General features: G+C 38.8%; 1 protein-coding gene across 8 annotated transcripts in view; it reads left to right on the forward strand.

Annotated features, from left to right (window-relative positions):
• KALRN (kalirin RhoGEF kinase) overlaps positions 1-24786 on the forward strand; it is a 508531-nt gene that overhangs the window by 222113 nt on the left and 261632 nt on the right. For all 8 annotated transcript variants that reach the window (XM_039381883.1, XM_039381881.1, XM_039381876.1 and 5 more), the window contains exons 7-9: positions 6131-6253; positions 14418-14609; positions 21319-21450. In XM_039381883.1, coding sequence (XP_039237817.1) covers positions 6131-6253; positions 14418-14609; positions 21319-21450 — 447 coding nt within the window. The remainder of the gene's footprint in view (positions 1-6130; positions 6254-14417; positions 14610-21318; positions 21451-24786) is intronic.

A 24786-nucleotide genomic window follows, 5' to 3' on the forward strand; every position in this document is an offset into this window, starting at 1 on the left:
GTTTATTTGAAGACCCTGCCTCATATTTTTCCTAAGTGCTCTTGAACTTGCTCTTGTTTGGAACATCACCCAAGTTATTCTTTTCAGAGCAAATCCAGTAAACACTACTGGTCTTTGATACTATTTATGCAGGAGGCTGCCAAAAGAAAGATGGTAAGTACTGGTGATCCAGTACTTGTTGCTCTTTCATTTTTGTATCTTCTTTTCTAAAGTTGATGCCAGAAGCAAAGGTTATCGTACATGATTTCAACTGGAGTATTTCCAGCAAAAAGAAATCAACATTCCACAAAGTGCTACTAGGACCTTAGTTGAGATTGAAAGATATCTGAACTAGAACAAATGCAGAGAGAGGCTGTGTGTCTTAAGATGAGTTAAAAGCATTGGGCTCTAGTAAAACAAACAGCAGGAGAGACAATGAACCTGCCCCAGTCCACACTGGAAAAGGTTAAACCACTGGGAGAAGAACTTTTTTAACTTGAAGGAAAATGTTAGCCTAAGAGTAAATGTGTATAAACTGGACATGAGTCTTATTTAGGTCAGAGAGTATATGATGAGTTCAGTAATGAGCAGAAAGTTTCTGGAACTGCTTCTCATAGGAGGAGCTGAGCTGAAGCACTTCACTAGTTTTCAGGTGGAGCTTCATCCCTTTATGAAAGGAAATTTTATAATGTGGTTAGCTGCCAAAAGCAGTGATTGGACTTGATCTGTATGTCCCTTTGGGACCCTTTTCTTTATATGTATCCCATATTGTTCTTCGAGACGGTGTGGTTATACTGGTTATCATTCTGCCCTTAATTAACCGTATGAGTTTGATACTTATGGTTCAGAACTTACAGAGAAGATGATTTGCTACAAGCTGGTTCATAATTAATTCCAGCCCTCGTACAGTGTTCAATAGATTTGGGATTTATTATTTTCAGCATGTATAAACAATTTCATTAATGAATATATTCAGTTCACTGGCTGCCAAAGCCATGAAGGCTCTAATCCTCCCATCAATAACACTTGGCATAGGGTGTGCTGCCAGCTCTGTGCTGGGCACATCATCCTGTGGTGCTCTGCACCACTGTTCCAGAATCCAGTGCTAATGCTTCTCAGCAAGCTCTGACAAAAGCCAGAGAGCAGAGGTTTTTATCTGAATGATGTTATAAATCTCATTTTATCTGAGTAGGGCTGGACTGTGCACAGGCTGCATACATGCTGTTCCATATCCGTGTTTCTTCTCTGTTCTCAAACAGCTGTTCTCACCCTATACTCGCTAGCCTGCCAGATGTTACAAATCCAGGGAAAGCATGGAGTCACATTCTCCCTCAGCAGGACTTATTCATGACCAGCTTGAGACCTGCTGTTTGGTCTAACGCTTAACCTGGATTTTCTAGTAACTTATCAACTAGGATGACAAAACAGGAGGTTAAGAACTCATTGTTGCCAGCAAGACTGATGCTGGAGATGTGATCTGATACCCTGATCTCAAGTGAAGTGGCCTCAAGATCACATGTATAATAATTACTGATGCATGTATGATCACTAATGACAGTCAGGCTTCTCAAAGCACTGGGCAGAGACCCTTTGGATCATTCTTAGTTCTTCTGACTCTCTCATAAAAGTCTAATTTCCTTAATTAAATGTAGCACTTAACATTCTTCAGCATATGCATTCAATTTCCTTTATGTATTGTTCGAAACGGGACTACAAGAGATAATCACATTGAAAGTTGATCTTCTGTTTTAACTGTGCTTAACTCCTCTCCCCAGCATCTCAGTCACTGGAAAACTCCAAATGACTTAACTGGTCTCCAGATTATCTCCAGCAGTGTGGAGAAGTGCTAGGCTGGGAGACATTGAGGACATTTGGTTCATGTGTTTTTAGTGATGTTTTTAGTGATATAATGTCCAATCTTAGTTATTTTGTGCTGCTGTTTGGTGAGAATTCATGAATGCAGGAATGATTAGAAGGCTTACGAGAAGAATTAAGTCACTGGCAGTCATCATAACTCCAGCTAAGAAGTAAGTCATAGGAATAATGAAAGATCCAATAATTTTATGATAATCACTTGGCTAGGTTTGCTAAGACAGTCTTTTTCATGGATGGTATGAGATCAATTGATACAGTGCTGTGTAGCAATGTTAGAATGACAAAGGAAATCTCAGTTTGCTGAGACACTGTATCTGGTTTAAGCTGATCTCATAGAGCACATTTGCCAAATTTTGATATTTACTGTATTAAAAACTCACTCCTTTGACAGGGAAACTAGCTTGTCAAAGGATCTTGAACGTTTTTTCAGGAGCCCATATTAGCCCCTTGAAACTGGGGCAGTCCTCGCAGGGTTGAGTGAAACAGCAATTGTTGGGTCATTGCCATGTTCACATTCGTAATGGTGTGTTTAATTAAACAAACTAGGCAACACACTCACTTCAGGAACACAGGAAGCATCAGAGTTTCTCATGTGGAAAACAAGTTTAACCTGAAAGCTTTCAAGAAATATTGCTAGTAATGTGGGCCAGGCCAGACAATGTTGACAGACCTTCATATTGAAACCTCCTGGCCACACACTGCAAACCTGCTGCAAACTTTCACAGCAGCATCACAAGTTGTCTGACATCTGGTATTTTCAGCACCTCAACTTTGAGTCATATTATTATGAGAAATTTTTTTAAAGTCCATTTTAGACTTTGTGATCAAAGAAAAGAGTTTGAAAACACAATCCATTAGATCTCAAAAGCAAATAAGACCCCATTTTTAGGTATTTATTTATTTAAATACCACAATTGTTAAGGAAATCTCATGACCTGTGGGACTGTGTAATACTTACTGTTTCCACGCATCTTTGATTAGGAGGGTGAAAATACAAATATTCCATGATGCCAGACTCCCAGTACTCTCTTCTGGGTACTTGGGAAAATGTCTACAGTTAAGTAAGCATTAAGCAGAAATGCTTGAGAAGTCTCTGAAGGAACCAGCCCTGGAAACAAAATCAGTGTAGATACAAATCCAAGCAGTACTGAGCTCAGACTGTGCTGTTTTGAGTGTCAAGTTGGCACTTCTACATAGCATGGGACTGTGCTATGCCAAGGTACCAGTTCATCTGGAACTTCTTTGGGTACCTCAGACACACTATTGCCTTGCTTAGGGTTGGCATGTCTGCAGTTTTGAAAAGCCCTGGCTACTGTGTAAAGCAAGACTGTTTGTAAATACTGCTTGTTATTCATTAAGACTCAGGAGCAATGCGTGTTTTTACAGAGCAAAGTCATCATTAACCCTACTTTTGACTGTACTGAATCTGCATCTTTTTTACTCTGCATTTGTTCCGAGACATCTTGCTTGATTTTCTCCCAGCTCCAAACCACATGAAAGGCAAACTTCTTCATTCTCTGGGCATTTGTATGAGATGTGAGAGAGTCAGGGCAAGATTCCAGATCATATTGATAGGGGATAATTTGCTACAGGCATAGGCCAGCTGAAACCAAAATATTTTTTTATGAATAGTATCATGGAAAGATGCAAAGTCTAAACTGAAATTGAGTCTCTTTCAAAATCTGTTATTAGCTGTGGATAGAAGTTTAAAAACCATATTGTTTTAAAGGTAGTACAGATTTCATCATCAAAGTCAGTTGCTCAGTGTTGCTCAAAACTCTTGAAGGACATCCTTTAAACTGTTGTTGTGTATTTCGGCTGATTAAAAAAAAAGACAAAAAAAGATTAATCATCTCCTAAAGTTCCTTTCTTTTTCCTCATAGTTTACTATTTTATATTAAAAGGCAGAAGCATGGTTTAACTTAAGCTGGATTCTCATCCAACAATATGTGTGTAGATTAGAAGGAGGAAATGCTCCCTATCCACAGAACAATAGATTACTTGTTTAAATTACATGTCTTAAAAAGATCCTGATTCGGCTTTACTGAGCATAAAATATTAAATTTACTGTTTATTTTTAGTGGATTGCTGCCAGTTTTCTTCTCCCTGAATGTCTTTAGATTGTTTAAAACATTAAAAAATGTTCACATCAAACATATATCTACTTACAAGAAATCTCTGTTGGTCTCTCAGCAGAGACGTAAAATCTTGTTGTTGGGATGTGAACTTGGCTGTTATGGAATTTTCCTTTCTTTATTAGCTTTATGGCTTTTCTCTTCTTTTTTTTTTCCTCTAAGACTGCAAGTGTGGCAAATTATTTTGTGCTAATGTTGCTTATTAAATCTTCATAAAGTGAGAAAAAGGAATCCAATGAGAAAGCTTTAGATGCCTCTTCAAGTGTACTAGGTTGTTTTGTTCTGTTTAATTGGCAGCAATGTTTGAAACCCTTGACCTCATCCTTGCAAAAATGTTGTTAGTTATATTTCCTGCAAAAATGGTGATAGGCCTGATCAGCTCCATGGGTACAAATGAGAAATTAATTGTGTCATTGATATCACTTTGGACTTGCATCTTTGTAACCTGAACCAAAATTGGCCTTTAGGACACATCAACACAAAATACAAGGTGGTGCAGACTCTGTAGCTGCAATTGTATTTTCATAAATAAAAGGTTAAAAAGTCAGGCATATGTGACAGATTTTTGGGACCAGGTTAGTGTAGCATGTCTGGTGACACTTGCAATGTTTATTTGCCTTCTGTTGAAAGGGATATTCAATATTATCTTTGCAAATCCCCTGCACAAAGCAGTGCACTCCAGTGCTGAATGGAGTGCTCAGCATGAAATGTTGCTTTTACTGCAGGAGTGGTAGGTGCCCCATACAGGGCCTTCTCTCTCCTCTCGGGAGCACCATCTCTACAGGGAACGGGGCACCGACCCCGAGCAGCTACAGCAACATACCGTGCCTGAGCAGTGGGCTCCAAGTGTTCTTCAGCTGTCAAGTTGTTATTCAGGGCTAAGGAACAAACCAGCTCTTTACTGGAGGACATGCAACTATTACAGCAAGGATCTGGACTCATTCTGTGACTGTAAGGTGGTTACTCAGAAGCTGCATCGCTGCCTTTTGACCCTAAACCACTTTCTCTAACACCGAGGATTGTACTCACCTGAGCTGTGCTGCCTGCCTCTATAATTAGCTTTTCTTTTCTTATAAGGGATTAATGACTTAGGGTTTCATTTGTTTATTTTTTTATTATGAAAGAGTCCTTATTAATGGACAGTCCTCTACCTTGCTGGGATAGAGATGAGGGAAGGTGCTTTGAAGGGATTCTGCAACAAAAATATTTGCAGAAAAGAAGAAATCTGAGATTGTATTTGCCTGCAGAACTGTAGTCAGGAGTAAAGAATTAAAGGCTCTCACTTTCAATGCATTTAGTCTCTAATACAACACAAAACACCAAAACATAAATGCACTATCTCCTACCTGACTTTTGACAGCTTATAATGAATGAACGTGCTGCAGATTGAAATGTCACATTAATGTACTTCAAAATAAAGAGTGAGTTCTATCAGCTTTATTCAATATATTTCTATCTGTGTCTGAAGTACAGAACAATCCATTTTGCTTGGAAATACATTTGGAAGTGGAAGAAGTTGAAATGTGTGTTATTTGTAGATATTAATATAATACATTTTTTTCTTTTTCTCTCTTCATTCCCAAAAATAATAAGTGGAAGATAGACTAGGCTATGGCTTAGGAATTGCAAAGACCTGGGAAATATAAGTGTAGGAAGTCAACTGGCTATTTGAATGTGACATTTGGAAACTTTATGTACAGACAAAAAAGAAAGGGCGTTGAGAAAATTGCATCCATAATGTTTATGGAATTTTTGGTCCATTTGTGGATTAAAGGTACTTTATGAACTGCTAGAACTTTGGTCAGTGAAGCAATCCTTGATTATAGTTTACTTATAGGAAAAGACTATGGGATCAGCTTTCTGAGGAACGTGCTTTATGAATGTTTTTCTGGGCCTATCATTCTGTTAATAATGAAATATGATGATAACTTCAATGCTTCCATTGCTCGACAACAGCTTATTTTAATGAGGAGCACAGATGAGGTGATTTTGTCTGTGTTGCATATACATCTATGAGCATATACATATATGCATATACATATATTATGAGACATAACAGGATTTTTATATTTTGCACTGTCTCTCATTGTTTCCATCCTTGTCTAAACTTTTTTTTCCCCTTTATCTTATGTAACTTGTAGATGTTCGACTGGATCAGCCACAACAAAGAGTTGTTCCTGCAGAGTCACACGGAGATCGGTGTGAGCTACCAACATGCCCTTGACCTGCAGACCCAACACAACCACTTTGCCATGAATTCCATGGTGAGTTGAGAGCATAATGTGAACAACACATGAGGGAGTACAGGGCCTGCACAGGGGGCCACCTCCAGTTCAGAGAGCACGGTGGAACTGTGAAGGGTGAAGTCAGGAAGGTCAGGCTGGGCTGTGGCAGCAGCCCTCATTCTGCAAACAGTGTTGCTCTGTCCACCCAGACGCTGATACATGATTATTTCCTTGACATAAGTTCAGCACACTTCTGTGGAGTTAGTTTACATTTTGGGGAGAAAATGCAATATTTTTTAAGCTTTGACATTTCTTTGATGGGGAATTATTGAGAGCTATAGGTGGCACCTTAATAATTTATGTTTCTACACTCCTACCCTGTTAAGGTACTTTTTAGAACCTTGAAAAAGAGACAATAATCAAGCTGTCAATTGTGGCTACAGTAGGATTTTGCCTTTTTCAATTATTAATCAGGCAGAATTTTTGAATGCAACTAAATTTACCTTTTTTCTTTTAAAAAAAAAAAGATCATCACTATACGTTTATAAGTACTTTCCTCATTTTCTTATTCCTTCCAGGCATAAGGTGTTTCTTCTGGAAACTGCTCTGCTTTCAGCACAGAAATGAGGACAGTGTATTGATGTTTTGATTGTTGCAGTGGGTTAGAAAGATGCACGTATACCCCCTGCTGCAATTGCACAGTGCAGAGATAAGCCCTCTCTGAATGCTCCCTGCCAAGTACACCAAAGCTTGCCCTCAGTAAACCAGCTCCTACAGGTGAACCTGCTCATGCTCTGCATGGTCAGGCTACAGCTGCAAGGAGCTGAGACCTCAGAGGTGGTGGTTGATGTTAAAGTTGAAGGTGTAAATCACTGGAGAGCCACACCTGCTGTGCTGCTCAAGGACAAGGTACTGGAGAGCAGTTGTCTGAAATGTGAAAAAGAGGTCCTGGCTGCCTGAGGTTGTTAAAACCACACACGGCTTTCATAATGCTACAGGCATTAAGCTTGGTATTCCAGCCAAATTCCAGCTTGAATTCCACCCCCCATTTGCACCTAGCTGGCTATTCTCCACTTAAAGCACTGTGCCCCACTAGGGCACTGCATAACAGTGGGAGATGAATAAATGTTTATAATGCCTATTAATGTATTTATTGTGATTATATCTGAAAGAAGCACTGAAAACCAGGCTCTAGGCACTGATTTATAAGCTTGCCCTCACAGTGCCATCTAGCAAAATACAGGATGGCACTGTCTCCATATAACACTTGCTGCTCTGAGAGTCCTAACAAATAAATGTGTCCTGGAGGTTAGTATATTAAAATTCATTTGGCTTATGAAAGATGCAAAGTTAGTCATAATTCTTCAGAAAACGCCAATAAACAGTCAAGCCATGGAATTTTCCTTTATTCTTTTTTTGTGGTACTGGATGGTATTATTTTCTTAAAATAGCTGGAAATTAAGCTTGGAAAGGGATCATTGCTATTAATAGAAAATTAACAAGTGACAGGAATGGTCCACCTAATGGAAGAAAAATTATTTTCCCCCATTCTTATTCCATCTGTCCCCAAGTACAGTAAGAGATGATGCCCAGTTCTGCCCTGTTTAATGGGACTGAAACATACAGGGGAATCCAAAATGTAACAAACGTGCCAAACCCTATGTACGTTCTTAGATAATCCTATGTTCTTAGATATTCCTATAGGAATATAAATAAAAAAGAGCAGTACAGCTGTATTTAATTTTTATATGCTATTTTTTGTTTAGCTTTAGTTAAATATTAGACCTGGAATCCCCTCTGATGATGGGGTGATGTCTTCTGTTTGGTTTTGGATCAACATCATTCATACAGAAAACAGGAACAGTTTATTCAACTTAAATTTCCATTTTAAAATTTCTTGTGATACACTTTCTCAGTAGGAACTTTTTTTAAAAATTGTTCAACAGATTTCAGTTGTCAAAGAGAGATTAGATAATGAGTTGTGGTATTGTTACTGCAGTGTGGCAAAGTCAGGTTAAAAAAGGCTACAGAAATATTTCAGGATACAGAAGCAACTCAGGCCTATATTTTTCTTTTTTTTTTTTCCTTCCTTTTTTTCCCCCAGTCTAAATGAGGCCTCCATGGTATTTTTGGCAATATCAGAGCTTTACTCAGTGATTGAAATTCCTCACAATCAAACAGGTTTTTAAAGACTTTCCCTGTTGCTGAAAGGCCTGTATTTGGGTTGTGCTTCTGCACAACATTTCAAGAGGGTATTTCAATGCTGGGGTTACACAGGCTGGCATGTGAGGTGAGTTTTACAGCCTGAAGAGTGGAATTAAACAGGACTGTGGAATTAAACAGGGCTGTTGTCCTGCAGAAGGCTGGGCATCCTATTTTTGAAATAGCTGATGTGGGGATGTATCAAACTGAAAGGATATTTGGAAAATAGTGGGAAAAGTGTAATAACCCTAAGCTGCAGCTACTTGAACTAAACTGAAGCTGCTGCTTTTATGTCAGCAGTGATGTACTTTTTTTTAGACGGAGAAGATTCTTTGCTAGAAAAATGTGGAGTGAGTCCCAGTGTCTCCGCAAGACAGCATTGTGAACATGAGGGTATTGGCATGCAGGAGACATCACTTTGCTGCATTAGAGTGTTGAGCTGCATACTAGTCACTCCACAGGTGGTAAAGCATGCAGAAAGAATGAGAGGAGTCTGAAACTAAAGCAACCCTTTCCTTTCTTATTTTTATGGCGACATCTTAGTTCACTTGTTCATGCTGCTGTTTGATTTCTGTTGGAAAACGACTAACACATATTATTTGGTGATATTTATATTTCAGTAAGAGTAGTAGGTTTAGGCCACTGTTACACTTAGGTGCTGTACACTTTCAGAGGAAGAAATGGTCTTTGCCTTGCTGTCGGTTCCCAAAGGCTCTGCTTCTACAATACTGATATACATAAAATACTTTTGCATATAGAGAATATTCTTGCATTAAGGATGGCTGTATGTTTTGCAGGGGAAAACCCTACAAACTTCAGTGGAAGTTGGATCTAATCTTAGATTTCTAAGGTGTTTTGTTTTGATTGTGTTTGTTGTTGTTTTTTTTTCTTTACACTGTGCCTAGTGTCCTTTAAGCCTGGCATAACTAATAATAGTTAAAATATTGTCTTCAGTTCCTCTAGAAAATACACACTCCAAATGTTTATTGGGTCATGCTTTTTGTCGCATGATCTTCCCATACATCTCTATAGGCATGCTGTGACCAAAGCTCCTGCTTGGAAAAACAATTTGTTGCTCTGTTTGTTACAATAATAATTCTTCCTTTTAAATGATCAATGTGGGATGTGGGGAAATCATATATTTGAGGTAATAAACTGTAGTGTGTTATTTTTCTTTCAAATAAGGACCATAGATTATTTTTTTTCCCTGTGATTCAAGGCAGTGCTTGTTTTCACTTCAGTTTCAAAATAAATTATGTTAGTCTTTATCACAGCTGTATAATGTTTATACTAAAGCAATAATACTTTTCACAAGGATGAATATTTAGCTCAGACCTTTTTTGAGGAATATCAATAATCTAATAAATCCACTAGAGAACAAAACCCTGGTGTTTTGATATGGCACAAAGCAGACTGATTGTAGCTCTGCACCTGGATACATGGTGTATGTGCCATTTGTTCTGAGTAACTGGAGTTATTCCTGTTGCTTTTGCCTGGACTTTTTTATTCCTGGATCTATTAACCTCCTTAAAGAATGACTTCCAGCTTTCTGTGGGGAATGCATAAAAATGGCAGCATTCAGAGCTGTCATTGCTGCCTATCCTGCTGCCTGACACTACATGGACACCCATGCTGTCCTAAGTCACAATATATTTCAAACACGTTACAGTTATCATGTGAAGGCTAATAGTGTCTGTTGAAAATTCCCAACATCTGTCTTAAATGAATGGTATTTTTCTGTATGTAGGCAGAGCTAAAATGCCATCCAATATTACTCTGCAATAGGCTACATGTAATGGGCCTTGTTATAGAAACTTAAAGGTCTTAAAAGATATCTCATGAGGTTTTTTTGTCACTGAAACATTCTGCTTTGGAGTTATGTGTTAGGTTCATTTCACATATGGTTTCTAAACTCACAATAACACAGTGTAAACTGGTTATTTTTAAATTTTGTTTTAAAGAACAACTCAACAATCAAATTTCACCTTCAATTAATCTGCAAAACCCTTCTCTAGCAGCCCACCTTTGCTGCTTGCCATCACAACATCTCAACTAGTTCTCTAGGAAATGAGATGAACACAGCCAAATTCCTTGCAGATTTAATGCTTCTCACTCCTCATTTTTCTTTTGTGAGTGTAAGGTATTCTTTTCATAAGTGTATCATAAGAAAGTATTGTTCCAGCTAGGGTTGGAGGGTTTAATTAAGAGGGAAGGTCCCCCAGCATGCCTGCGAGATGATCAGGGCTGAATTACTGTATTTCCCTGTGGGAGATCATTCCACAATTGAAACTCCGCTACTGTCAGTGCTTATTGCTGAGACTGAGGGCTCTTGTCCTGCCGTGTGCTCGGGACCTCAGCAGCGCGTGCTTGTGCTGCGGGAACAGCTGCGTGACACACACTGCTGACCAGACTCAAGGCCTTGGTTGGGCAGCAGCAATGGGCTAAGAATCGGTGCACAAAGAGGGGTATGTTCACTTGCAAAGCACTGCACAAGGCCTTCCTAAACTGTAAAAGAAACTGTTATGCATCATGATGCCAGTGTACGTGTGGGGGAATTTTTATTTTGTTTGCCAGTCTGGTGATTTTTAGAAGGCAAAAATCCCCTTTTTTTGACTGAAGTTTCAAAGCTGAAATAAAGTCAATACCAAATTAACTCCAGCATGTGGAGTGCTTTTGGAAAGTTTGCAAATACATGTAAAATAAAGTTTTTTCCATGATGAAGGATATATATTACCCAAACATTTGGTCTATCCTAGTGTCATGACTACAGAATGTCAACTGAAGTGCTTTTATTTCTATACATCAATATATTGTTTTCTAATTGTTTGACCTACTGTGGTCCTATGTAGCTTTGCAGTCCTTTCTGGGGACACCTCTATTTTGAAAAAAAGGTGAGGCCTCAGATTAAGTTTAAAGTGAGACTCTTCATGCATCTGATGAAGAAGATTTTCTGAGCCTAAAGGAAAAATAAAGACACAGACATTAGTCGCTCTATGTAATTTGTATCATATAAAGATAAGAAGATCTATATAATAGTGACATAGAAAAAAAAAAATCTCAATTCACTCAGTTTTTAGAGGTGAACAAACCAGAGGGAAAGGAAGGTTTAACTTTGTGAGATGTCGACAGTTGAATTTTGTCAGCATAGATTTTCCATTTTACTCAGACCATTACACATTGGCAGATAAAGACCAAAAAAAGGCACTTAACAATCTTGTACTTCTTCAAGGTGGAAAAGAAATGTCTTGCATTTTGTGAATTGTGGTCAATTAAATGTTTTTCTCTTGAAAGTAAATTATGGAGTGCCTTGAAGCCATACTGCATTTTATATCAATCTGCAACAGAAACCCGTATCTTCCAGTTTTTCCCAGGGATTTCGTCTTTTCCAGTAATAGTGACATTGAGCAAACGTCCTGAAATTGTAAAATGTCTAGTAGGATGTGCTATCCTGAGTTCCAGTTCTTCAGCCAAATCTTTGCTCTATCATGTTTTTCTGTGAGACCTTGAACAAATCTTGTGTGTCCAAACCCCACTTCAGTGTCTCTGCATCACTGAGATGGGATAAAAAAAATGAAGATAAAGAGTGCATGTGTCAGGAAAGTGGAGGTATCTCCACTGAATGACTTTTTGGAGCTACAAAGAGCACATCCTGGTTGATACTGGATTGGAATGCTCAGAAACTCAGACTTGTTCAGAAAGGAGCAGGGGAAGCTCAGGGCTCTCTGTTTCCTGAGCCTGTTCCACTTGGTGCACTAAGAGTGGAGGTGTGAGCAGGTGATTCCCAAACTGCTCCTTGCTTTCTGCTGACAAAGCTATGGAGTTAGTGAATTGGTACCCTTCCATGAAAAATTCTCATATAGGAAAGAAATTTCATCCTCATCTCTGTATAAAAATACAACAGACATAAAAAACTAAAAATGTCTCTGACTTAAAAAACAGACTCTCAGAACATCTGATGTAGTTCAACTAATGTTACCTTTACATTCCTGCTAGTTAACATGTCTATACACCAAGGAATTCACAGTTGTTTTCCCATTGCATTGCAGTGGGAAAGATAATTCTGCAAGGAAAAAAAAATAAAATCAGGATGAAAGCAAACATTCTTTACATGAAATCAAAAACTTCTCCAGCAATTTTTCTTTTCCTTCAAGCACAGCAAAGTTCCATCTCTTTTTTTGACACAACTCATCCAAGTTTTAGCAACTATAGTGTAGCAGTGCAGTCATGCTACTTTGCTTTCCACCAGAAGGACTGACCTGAAATATTGCAAAATGATCTTGGTTGAGGCTTAGTCATGAAGACTTTCTGGGAAAAAGACTTAAATATTTAGTCTGAATTCCAGTTTTTAACCTAGAGGGACACAAAGAAGTGTTTGACTATGGCTGGTGGTTAAAATTTCAAATCAGAGTATCTTTCTTTAGTGTACCTTAAACTCCAGAATAATTTTGACTGGTTTCTCTAACTGTACTGGAAAAAAAGAAATTCTTTAAAATTAATCTGCCAGTTTTAGGGCCAAGTCCAATTTTTAAGAAAAGGCTTTGTGATCAGGGGAAAAAACACAACTGAAGGCTGAGTATTGCTTTAGATTTGTGTTATTGAGGTGGCAAGTTTCACAATCATGGTTTTACCAAGGAGAGCAGAGTGGCTGTATGGGGTGTGGCTCCATCCTTTTTCCCTTTATCACCTACAGGTATGATGAGTGTACTTCATAGTTATCCCTCACACTTTGCAGACATACTTTGCCCTGTTTTACAACTTAGTTTGGAACTGTGCCTGACTTGGCAGTGCTCTGTTGTGTTTCATGTTTGGATTGGCAGATACCTTTCCACATTGTGCTCCCACTCACTATGATGAGATCCTGCTCCAACATACACTTCCATCTCTGATTTATTATTTGCCCATGAGTAATACTGTTAAAATCATCAGGGCTGTTGTCTGTCCTTGCACATAAGGGTCTTACAGATTCTAGTCTCAGAAATTCCTAAAGCCCTTTTGAAATACTTCAGTGAGACAAGAAAGCAGCAGTAAGTCAACACTAGCAAAACATCTGAAATTCTGAGATGCTCCTTTCATCTGGTGAGGAGGAAAGAGAAAGGAAAAGTGCTTACATCAAATGACATTCCAAAAATGTGCAAAACAGCTGTCATTTGTCTTTTGATGGTGCATCTTTGTAAGACATTGTCATGATGGCTATTTATTTTCAGCATTACATTCCTATGCAGAATGGGGATATTGTAATGCAATTATATTGCTGTCCACAGTTCAGTTTGAGAAAAAACTGTTCCTCCACTTCTTCAAGGATGAATAAAAACTGTAATGGAAAATTCTTATGAAAGAACAGAAAATATTACCCTTTTAGTAGGCTTTTTGAATCCTTCTAAATGCAGAGTGAAGTTAAATAATATCTCTGCTAGAGAACAGCTTAAAATAGCCTGCAGAAAAGATAACATTTTAACTGAAGCCTATAATGTAATAGACATTTCTATGGAAACACTTATATGTCTATAGAATATCCTTATGAGCTCTTTTAAATTCTGTGAGACTTTTCCATTTGTTGACACTGCATGTCTATAAAGGATTATCAGAGAGTTCTCAAAGGACAGAAAGCAAACATTTTACTTATGAATACATGGATATAGCATCCAGATATGTAAAGTAATGCAACAGAAATAATAAAAACGTAGAAACAATGAGTAGACCCTAACAGGGGAGTAAATAGGTGAAGTATGGCAAATTAGTTTTACATAAATAAATTCAAGTAGAGAAGGGGAGATAATAGTGTTAGATAATGGCATAGATGAGCAAAAAGATTCCAAAGGGATGTATTTTTAGAGTGGAAGGTAGTATGCCTGCTATTCTCGCATATTTAAGCAGGTGCTTGATTGCTCTCGCTGAACTGCTTGGCTTTACTCCAGCTGATGGTGTTTGGAATGTGTAATGAAAGCAGAGGGTAGTCACAGTTCTTCCTTCTCTTTATTTATGTGTGCTTTTTAATTTTCAGAACGCCTATGTCAACATCAATCGAATCATGTCTGTTGCGTCAAGGCTCTCCGAGGCAGGCCATTATGCTTCCCAGCAAATTAAACAAATATCCAGCCAGCTGGATCAAGAGTGGAAGAGTTTTGCTGCAGCTCTGGATGAGCGCAGCACCATCTTAGCCATGTCTGCTGTCTTTCACCAGAAAGCTGAACAGGTGAGTTGCTTTTGTGAGTGGCAAAACGATCACTGCTACGTCGATAATGATGATGCTGCAATTATTACTTGATGACTTTTGGCTTATGTGTGGAGGGGTTTAGAGCCTTGTTCCTAGTGGCTCAGTCTCTCAAAAACAAATAGTAACATTTCCACCCCAAAAACGGCCCATGTTCCCTGGTGGGTAAGAAATTATGTTTTCACTTTAATAATGAGGAGTCTGATCATGAATGAAGTACAATGGTGCAATAACAAGCTGTTTTGTTTCTATTGCCTAATATTTCGTTGGTGCTGTGGATAAATTCAGGATTATTATGGTCAGGAAGACAGTATGTGTCTGCACCCATATGTATATGTGCTATGTGCCCATAGGAATGTTCACACATAGGACATAGATCCATACCAGCAGACAATTTCTAGGAGCTAAAGAACATTATTGTTAATGAAACTTGCAGAATTCATTCTAACACTTACTCTTGCAGTGCGCTCCATAGCCCCAGACTTTATTAGACCTCACTAAGTAAGAGATTTCAGAAACAGGAACATCCAAGAAAATTTTCCATGTCCATGAACTCTGGTTTGTGTCTTTAAAACTACCAGAATGATTCCATAATTCATAGCTACAAAAGATTTAAAATATGTCAGTGAATAAACCTTCCGGTTTTTTTGCACCTAAACCAGGTCCACCTAATGATGATGGCTCAACATCGATCATAGTTGATTACATTCATTTTCCAGTGACAAAGACTGCTTTGGAGCTCTTTTCAGTGTTGCTGTGTGCTTGTTTTTCCAAGTGGTTAATATCAAGGCTACCAAGTGGGTGTTTTCGGTGTTTATAAAATGACCCATACCTGAAGCATCTGAAGAAGAAATTGTAAGATAAGCCAGAAACTGTGCCTCTTAAGATGGAATTTATGTATAGAAAAGGTTAGCTCAGAGAGTAAAGATTTTCCTTATTGTTTGTTTCTGACTGTAGAATTATAATGGATATTTTTTTATTCTGTGTTTCCTATTGACAACAGGCCATAGCATAGAGCAATTACTCACCCTGCTGGGCACTTACTCATGTAAGCACACTCTGTGCCTCTGATGGGACTGATACTCAAAGAAGATTCCCAGTACAAAAACTTTCATCTCCTTATAATAGGCACTGTAGTGTTTAGGAGTAGTTTTCATGTTAATAATTGTCAATCATCATGTATTCATAAAGAAAACTCAAAAAAAGAACTTATATCCAGTCTATAGTCACAATGAAAATGTTTAAGGTTTATTATGAATTAGCTATTTCTTCTTTGCGTGGTTTAGGATTGGATGTTTTTGGGGTTTTTTTTATGAGTGATCCCCTATTTTTCTGAAGTGTCAGTCTTGTGAGCTACTTATGAGGTATTGTACAGCATGAAAGGTAATAAAACAGAAAACTGCACTGAACTGTCTCTGAAACTAAAGGTGACTATTTTTTGTCTTCTTGCCTTGTGGATACTCTCAAAGTGGGTATTTTCCCTCAGCCTTAACTTGAAAAAGAGCCACAGTAATGTCACTTTCAGCTTTGGGTCTTTCTTCTTTACAGTTGTATGGATGGGTCTGAAAAACCCAGTCCTGCCTTGGCATCTCCTCACAACAAATTGAAGTTTGTGCTGTTTGTGCTGACAGAAGCGAGTCTCATATTACTAACAGACAATTTGCTAATTGTGATAGGAGTTGCTCCTCACTTGCAATAAAAGAAAATTCAGTGCAAGATAAATGCTGATGTGAAACCTGTGAATTCAGATTGCTGCAAAAAAGAAATGTGGGTGTCAGTGTGTCCATGAGCCAGGACTAAAATTTCAGCCCTGCCTTAGTAACTCTGGTAAAATAAACCAATGACCCAAAGGCTAATAATTTAGTCATTTGACTTCTGTATAGTATAAATAGTGAGGTGTTTGAGATTTGGTTTATAACAGTGTTATCTATCCAACATTCATTCAAAATATGATTCTTTATTATTTCACATCATGCAGGGTTTGGGTTTTTAAACTTAATTCAGGGCTTCATTATTTTACAATAAATAAGGCTTAAATCTGTGCAGCAAAGATGTAGATAAACCCACTATTTCCTCTGTTGCAGATCAAATCTGGTTTTGCTCCCTTTGTTCTGTCAGTAAGGGTAATCTTGTTGCGGATCCAACCATTTCTCCCACAGTGTACCCCTGCTTCCCTCGCACAGATCTGATATGCAGATTGCCTTTTTCTCCACTGTGATAAGCTGCTACAGTCTCTTTGTTCATTACTTCCTATTGATTGAAGTTCTCTGTGATACCAACAGGAAGCGAGTCTATTAGGACCATAATCTTCCAGCCTTTTGCACACCCCAACCTGCAAGGAAGTTGTTGGTTTGGGACAGAGATTTTTGCAAAGCTCTACGATTTCTATAACATGCAAGCTGAGCAGGAAGAAACTTGTTTTTCAAGGTCTCTTCCTAAAGACCTCACACAGAAAACTGCACAGAATACAATTTGTCTGGATTGGAAGGATGAAAGGCTGAGTCAATCCTGCTGGGAATTGAACCTCACATCTGTCTTCATGTGCCTCAGAATCACATCGCTTTCCTGGCTCTTATTGCAGATACATGTGGCATTTTGAATGGGACTCAGCTGAATGGATTCCTGGATGAAAGCTTTTTTTTTTAATTATTTTTCTTTTTTTCCTTATTTTTTTTTGTGGGTGTGCACACACCTGTGTCTTCCTTAATTCTTTTAAGCACAACCTGTACATACTAAGTCATCATCAAGAAAACAGCAAAGAAAAGGAAAAAATGGAAGAAAAGAAAGAAAACAAAACAAACCATTCCAAGTTAGGCTCCAGCCAGGGATCCTTCAACACGTGTGTCTGATCAAAAGCCAAACAACTTCTATGTCCAAGTCAGGGTACCATTCAGCAGATTCAGTGGAGGTGTTTCCCAAATGTCCTATAATTCCACCTGGTACAAATCTCTTGATTGTTTATTTTTTCTTCTTTCCTCTTTCTGTTTTTTTTTTTTTTTTTCTTTTTCCCTCCCTTTCAAGTGCTAACATGGAGATATTCTAGTGCAAAAGAGAATCTGCTTCTGTATGTTTAGGTTTGTCTGAGCTATTCAAAGTTGCAGTAGAACATGGGACAACGTGCCTTATCTCACTGTGATTTCAAGAGAACTGTGCTGATTTACTCCAGATGAGATTCCAGCTCCCTAACTGCCAGATGGGGGAAGCACACATACCAGGTGTCCTCCCCTGCTTGGATGTAATCTCTGAAAGAGTGCTAAATTTTTCATAAGATGTTCACTGTACAGATCCTGTCAGAATGAACAAATTAATGTTTTCAATCAGCTGAGAGATCTCAGCCAATTAATTCTGGGTCAGAATTCTACCCTCAGAAGTGCACAAGCAGAGTTACTCTTTAAGGTAGCAGGTGTTAGGTGCACACACTAGACATTTATGCTGATTCTCAGAAAACTGACCCCTGGCCATTTGTTTCATATTACTTTACTCCCCAACCAGGAAGACTACTGTTCTCATCTCTCATTTCTGCCCAGATCTGTCTAAGCACACCCTCAACTCCCCTATATGAGGAAAGGAAATGAAAAAGAGAAGAAAAGAAAATAGGGAGGAAGAACTTGATGAAAGGGAGAAAAGGAAAATCCAGTTGATATCTAAGAGATACAGGCATAAGACCAAGATGACTTCTGCATTAGATAGGGAAATTCCAGAAACAGCAACAGGAAATATGGAATTAGCCTCATACAAAAAAAATCATGGTATCAAGATGTATTAAAAGTCACTGAGGAAAGTGGCTTCTTGGCCTTCTTCCCACCTTTCCCCACAGCCATTCTGGAGCATGAAAGCACACTAGAGTTTTGTTCTAAATTTTCTGGGTCCTAGGAGAACCACCCTGGTTATTCTGCAGCTTCCACACAGAGGCCTAGCATGCAGTAGAACTGTGCAAATCTGTGGAGAAATACAGAGTACAAAATGTCTGAGCTGTGCTTTGGAGCAACCATGTGACATAGCACAGCAGTCCCTGAGGAAAGTTAGTAAGAGGTGGTCTGAGAATACGTTATTACCGGCTAGAATCTGCATACAGAATTTGCAACTTAGGTGAATAGGTTGTGAGTCAGGAATAAGTGTAGGTCATTACTTTAAAGTTACTTTTGGATTGGATCAGAGGCACAAAGATACCCTATGGACTTCTTTATTTTTGGGGAGAAATTTTTCTCGATCTTTCCTGAAGCCTTGAAACGCACGGACAATTATTATTTCAAATCTCATTTAAGCAGTTTTTATGTTCCCAACAGGAGATATTCTAGTCAATAGACTAACTAAAAATTTAAGCATTCAGTTTAAATGGTACTGAGTATCCAGTGGACAGTAATGGCTCCTGTTCCAAACTAACAGTTAGTAGTTTATAATTTTAAATGCAACTTCTTCCAACTCATTCAAGTGGTGATTTTTTGACGTGAATATGCTTCTAGCATGAAGGGTTACATTGAACTAAGCTTTTTGTGTCTGCCACAGTGTGTGACAAATAATAAAAATTAACAGAGCTACATTTTTCAAAATACTCAAATCAATAGTTCTATGCCACGAACTAACACTTTGCAAAAATCCTTAAAAAAAAACTTGCTCTGTGTACGTGACTCTACATACACAGCACAGACCACTTTGCATTGTTTCAAGATATCAGAGTAAAGCATCACAGGCTGCCTCTCTTAAAAACTTTTTAAACCAGATGATGTCAACTGCTCCTGCTAGTGGCAGAAGCAAAATTAACAAAGTAGTTGATGTGACATTGTCTATATACAGCAGCTCAATGCCAGACAACCTGGTGGACATGTGGTTATATGCATCGGATCTTCTTGAGACTTCTCCCACCTACTGTGCAAATCACAGTCTGGGGATACAGCAATAGATGAGTTACATGACTACAAGAGCTTTTACTAAAATTGGTAGAATTCTGCAGTTTTGATAAGAGCCATAACAGTGTGATTCCAGCAGCAGGAGCACTGGTCTATAAGGTATAAAGGTCTTTTGTTCATTGTTTCGATCAAGAGGTTCATGGAACATCCCCAAAAGGGACTGATCTCGGCTCCGTACTCTTACACTGCATAGGAAATTATGTGAATTCCACCGCCTTGGCACAAAATACGATGACTTCAGCTCTTTGCAGGGGTGTTTGGGGATTTCATCTGAACAGATTCGACAGATTGTAAGTCAAACCAATCCAAGAGAACCTGCCATCCTTTCCTCTAGTCCTCTGGAAAGCATAGTTGTCCCTGGTAGATTTGTACTTTGTAGACAGGAATGTTTTGGAATTACTCTTTGTCACTGCATCTTTGTGCACTGAAGTGTTTACAATGCAAACACTTTATATCCTTGATTACACAGCAGCATGGTGAATAGCTTTACAGTACTAATAAAAGAGGATGCTGATGCCAGAGTTGAATTGGAATTCTTTGCTTTGAATCTCATAGCAATTCATGCTGCAAGTGCTTTACTAACAAGCCACAGGTGAACTCTTCAGGAATGGATAAAACTGTGATCCTGGAGTGGTTTTGTGGCATTATACATTCATCCTACAGGGTACTGCATCTGTTATATAATTAGCTGTTCTTTTTTATAAATAGCCCAAAGTATGGCAGGCTGGTTTAACAGAAAAATGGAGGAAGAGAAAACATTAATGAGAAGTAATGAGGTGGCATAAGACAGTTAGTATGGGCAAAATATGAACATGTGTGCTGTGTCATTGAACTAAGCCCTGCTTAAAAGAAAAACAGGGTGGGAACCATAGAGACTAAATTCCTCTTTTCTTTTGCAGAACAGGCAGCACACAGGAGAGCTTCCCCAATTTGTTCTGCCAAAGTGCATCAGCACTACTCTGGAGGCTTTTAAGAGTGAAAACATATTTTTTTCCACCCCTTTGCTCCCCAGAGTGTTCAGTTTCTGGCTGGCTGTTAAGGCTTCCAACCAAGGTGCTAAACCATATCAATTGCAATGGCATTGCCTTTTTTCTTTTTCTTCCTTTTCATGGATATCTGCCCACTGGCTGCCTAGCAGTCCTCAGATGGTAATGGTATCTGAGCACTGCTGATCTGGGCCAGAAGAACATGTGAGACCCAGGGGGTTAAAGCCTTGGTATCCTATTAGCAATCCCACTGAGCTGGACCAGGATTGGGAACTCCTTGAATACAGAGTGTCCATCTTTCACTGAAACGAATGTGGGAAGTGATTTTAATGGGAGTTTTCTGTTGCTCAAATGAGTAGTGTTCAGGACAGGTAAATGACTGAGGGAAGACTGACAGATGAGACAACGCCAGAAACAGCTAGAGCTGTCACTATTGTCCTTTTGTGCTTCACGCTGATGGCTTTTTCTAAACATGCTGCAGCCTCCCTTTTTGGATTGCAATATTGTGGCCTCCCTGCATGGTATGCGAAGACTTTTAGAAGGGGTGTTTGCTGAGCCTGGTTAAACGAGCATTTGTTTTTAATCCAGAAGAAACAAAAAACATGCCTTTGGATATAGGTGTCCCTCAAGTACCGAGGAGGTGACAGGTGTGCGCCGTTCCAAGGTGCCCAAAAGGACTCTTTTATAATTATGTTTTTCTCAGTTGTTGCTGCAGACATAAGTGGCACTCTATGAAGTTTTCTGATGTTGACGAGATGTTGTTCTGTGTCACTGTTGCTCATGGTTCCCGGAATTCAGTTCCTTTCAGGTGTGGATGCCTGGTGCAAAATGTGCAGTGACGGAGGCCTGCCCTCAGAAATGCAAGACCTGGAACTGGCCATCCACCACCACCAGACCCTCTATGAGCAAGTAACACAGGCCTACACAGAGGTATGTGCTTCCCAGAGAAAATGTGAGTATCTGTTAAGTGATAACAGACATCTGACTGCATTTAGGAGCATAGCTTTTCTAAATGAGGTAGGTTCTGGTTTCCATTTCTGCAGCTCTTTCAAAGATGGAGTCAAACCTAATCCCAGGCTGTAGTAGGTGATTCCCAGCAATCTGCTTGTAAGGACAGAACAAAAGGACAAATCTGAGGGACAAACCCCATACAGAAATAAAATCTAGAACCAATGTTAGCACCCAAAGAAGAGCCATTTCACTGCCTTTGCTGAACTGGGAACCCTTTTAAGCCACCAGCAACTTTACTACTTTTGCTTTCCTCCTGTGCATGAGTCCAGGCTCTAGCAAGGGTATGCTGATGTCACAGAGCATGCCAAAGGCTTTTTCCTTTAATATCAAAGACATGTAAGGTCCTAAGTGCAATGAATGTTGCAAAAGACTGTGCTTTAGACAGAATCTAGAGTCATTTAGACTGAAAAAGATCCTTAAAATCATGAGTCCAACTGCTGGGCTAACACTACCAAGTCCACTACTAAATCCTGTCCCTAAGCACCATGTCAGATGTATTTGTATATAGTTGTAAAATACTTCCAACCTAAATAGGTATGCGATTTTTTTTCCTTTAAAAGAGGTTGGCAAGAATGCTAAGGCAAATTCTCTGGCATTTTGTCAAAAAAATCCACAATCCACATGAAGTTCTTTACTTGCTTTTTCCCCCCATTCAGGCTGCAGCATGAAATAAAAGCTACTGACAGTCAACACTCAGTGCCTTTGACTGTGCAGTCCAGGGTCTGTGTTTAGTCCATGTCATTTTGCAGAAGGGCTCCAGGACCTTCCTGGCATCTAGGAGAATCCTTTTAGGAATGAAACTAGTCTAGATGTTGATCCCAAACATTGACCAACCTGCAAATTACCCTGGCGGTAGGAATCCATATGTGTTATCTGTTGTATTCTGTTAAACATGTGTCCAGGACTCAGGTTTGTTGGAAAGTAAACCTCAAATTACCTGAACACTTGGGTTTATTTGCATTTCTCATTTCCCTGTATTGTGTTATGCTTGACTGTCTTTCTGACTATGAAGGGATTTTGCTCCTTGCAGTTTTCTAAGCTGGACTAGAGGACTGTGGCAGTGTTTGTTATACTTAGTAAGTCACCAAGTGAAGACTGCATAACAGAATATAGCATCTCTCCTACATGCCCAGCCCTTGTTCTGGTCATCGTGGCCTTGTAAGGATCTATAGTATAAAACAGAAGAGAAACTGATTTGCTCTTCTAGGCTTGGTGGTTGGCACTCACACATACACAGTGCAGTTGTGCAGGTACTTTGATGATAAATATAAGGAATGTTAGATACAAACCTCTTCTTTCCCAAATGCCTGCAAGAATTTGAGAGTTAGTCAATTGGAATGAGCAAGTCTAGGTTGCAGTGGCAATGGGTGCTTCCTTATTCAGTCCTTAGGCTTCTTGGGGACAGTGGATTGTGTGAGCAAAGACAGAACAGTCTTGTTGACCTCTAGTTGCAACTGTGAATTTCATACAAATGCCCAGTCAGGTGAAACTAAGTTTTTTAGGTTGCATTTAAAAATATTTCGAAAAACTATGTCATATTGGGATTAAATAAAAAATAATAATGTTTGGAACTGGCATTTTGTTTATAAGCCCCAATCTTAGATTTTGTGAAATCAAAATTTGTTTAAAATTCATTACCAAAAGCAACTGTTAACATCCATATTGCTTTTGCTGATGCTTCCTCAGAAAGCTATAATTAATCACAAGCACAGCTGTTTAAAACATCTCTATACTATTTTACTAATAAGTAAATTTTTAAATGGTATGTAGAATTGCCAGAAAGGTTATAGTCTTTCATTTCAGAAATGTTCATCCTTTTTCCCACAGATATGTGGTAAGGTGAAAAGTCTTAGGAGTCCTGCCTCCTATCCACATACCTATTCTCCAATCTATATAATGCCCCTTCTCATAGAAAACAATGTCTCTTCCCTCAGAGCTCTCTATGGTAGGATGAAAACTGTAGCATTTTCTTTCCTTTTCATTGTCATTGAAAACCCCTGTTTCTATTCTCCTGCAGTCACTGAAAATCTCTGTTTCTATTTCTATAATTCTGAAAGATTTGAAATAAGAGTAATCATTCCTTGAAATAACCATTTAATATGGATATTTAATAGGATACTAGCTAACATTTAATATGTTATGGGCCTATTATGTTCTCTTACAAAGTATAACAAAGCAGTTCGAATTCACTTCAGTAACCTAAGAGCCATCCAAAGAATCTTAGGAAGACTCTTTTTATCCATCTTGCCATAATTGTAGTCATAATTATTTGCCTTATTTCCTTTATTAAGCTTGAGTGAAGCTCGGAACTAGTGGAGGTGGAGATCATGGACGTGGTATGCAATTTACATCTAAGAAATCTCCTGCACTAAACCAAGCTGCTGGCAGAACAGGCCTTCTTCCTTTGAAGAACTTAGTTGTGACCTTGCTTTTGTTTTGGGTAGAGCAGGGCTGGAGGGAGAAGAGGCACACAAGGTATATGCATTTGGCAGCTTTCCCTCTTGCAAGGAGATCTCCTCTTGATTTCTGTAGCCAGGGTGTATTTATGTTGCTCCACCAGTGTTTCTTGTGGATGAGGAGACAAAATCTACTGAGGAGACAAAATCTATTGCAGACCTCTGCTGGGGTAAAGATAAGGTTAGGACGGAAAGAAAGGCTTTCTCCAGTTATGGTTGATGGTAAGAGCATCTTCTTCACTGTGCCATAACTGCTCTTCACTCTCTGTTCCTAAAGGCATGATACATTCACTCTAAACCCCCTTTTTTTTTTTTTCCCCAGTGCCAATCGTAGCTGTTTCACAGATGGCACTATTAGTCCAGCCACTTGCAAGGCTCTGGAACTCTTTCTTACCCTCTTTATGGAATATCTGCAGATTTTAACTTATTCCCTAGTTATGTATAGGGCATCCATGGAGATTATTCCACTAGCACAATAAAATCTATTTTTTACTTCACCCGAGGTCACATAACTTTTGCATTCTACCTATCCTTCTCCTACCATGAAACCAAAATGCAGGAATATCACCAGATGACAGGAGTGTATATGTGTGTTGTGTCAGGTAATGAACTAAATTTTCCCATGAAGTCCAGCAGCAATTCTATACTTTTCAAAATAAGTGAGAAAGTATCAAGTTTGCTTTGACAAATGCAACACTGGCACTTACACCTTACTGGGACTTCAAGTCATATGGGCTCCATTCAGCCTAAGACTTTTGCAGTGCTTAACAATACATCATTAGTGAGACGTAAGTGAAGT

Source organism: Pipra filicauda, unplaced genomic scaffold (genome assembly GCF_003945595.2).
Source record: "Pipra filicauda isolate LSUMZ 115617 unplaced genomic scaffold, ASM394559v2 scaffold10_size6260569_pilon, whole genome shotgun sequence".
In the NCBI taxonomy this organism is placed as follows: Eukaryota; Metazoa; Chordata; class Aves; order Passeriformes; family Pipridae; genus Pipra; species Pipra filicauda.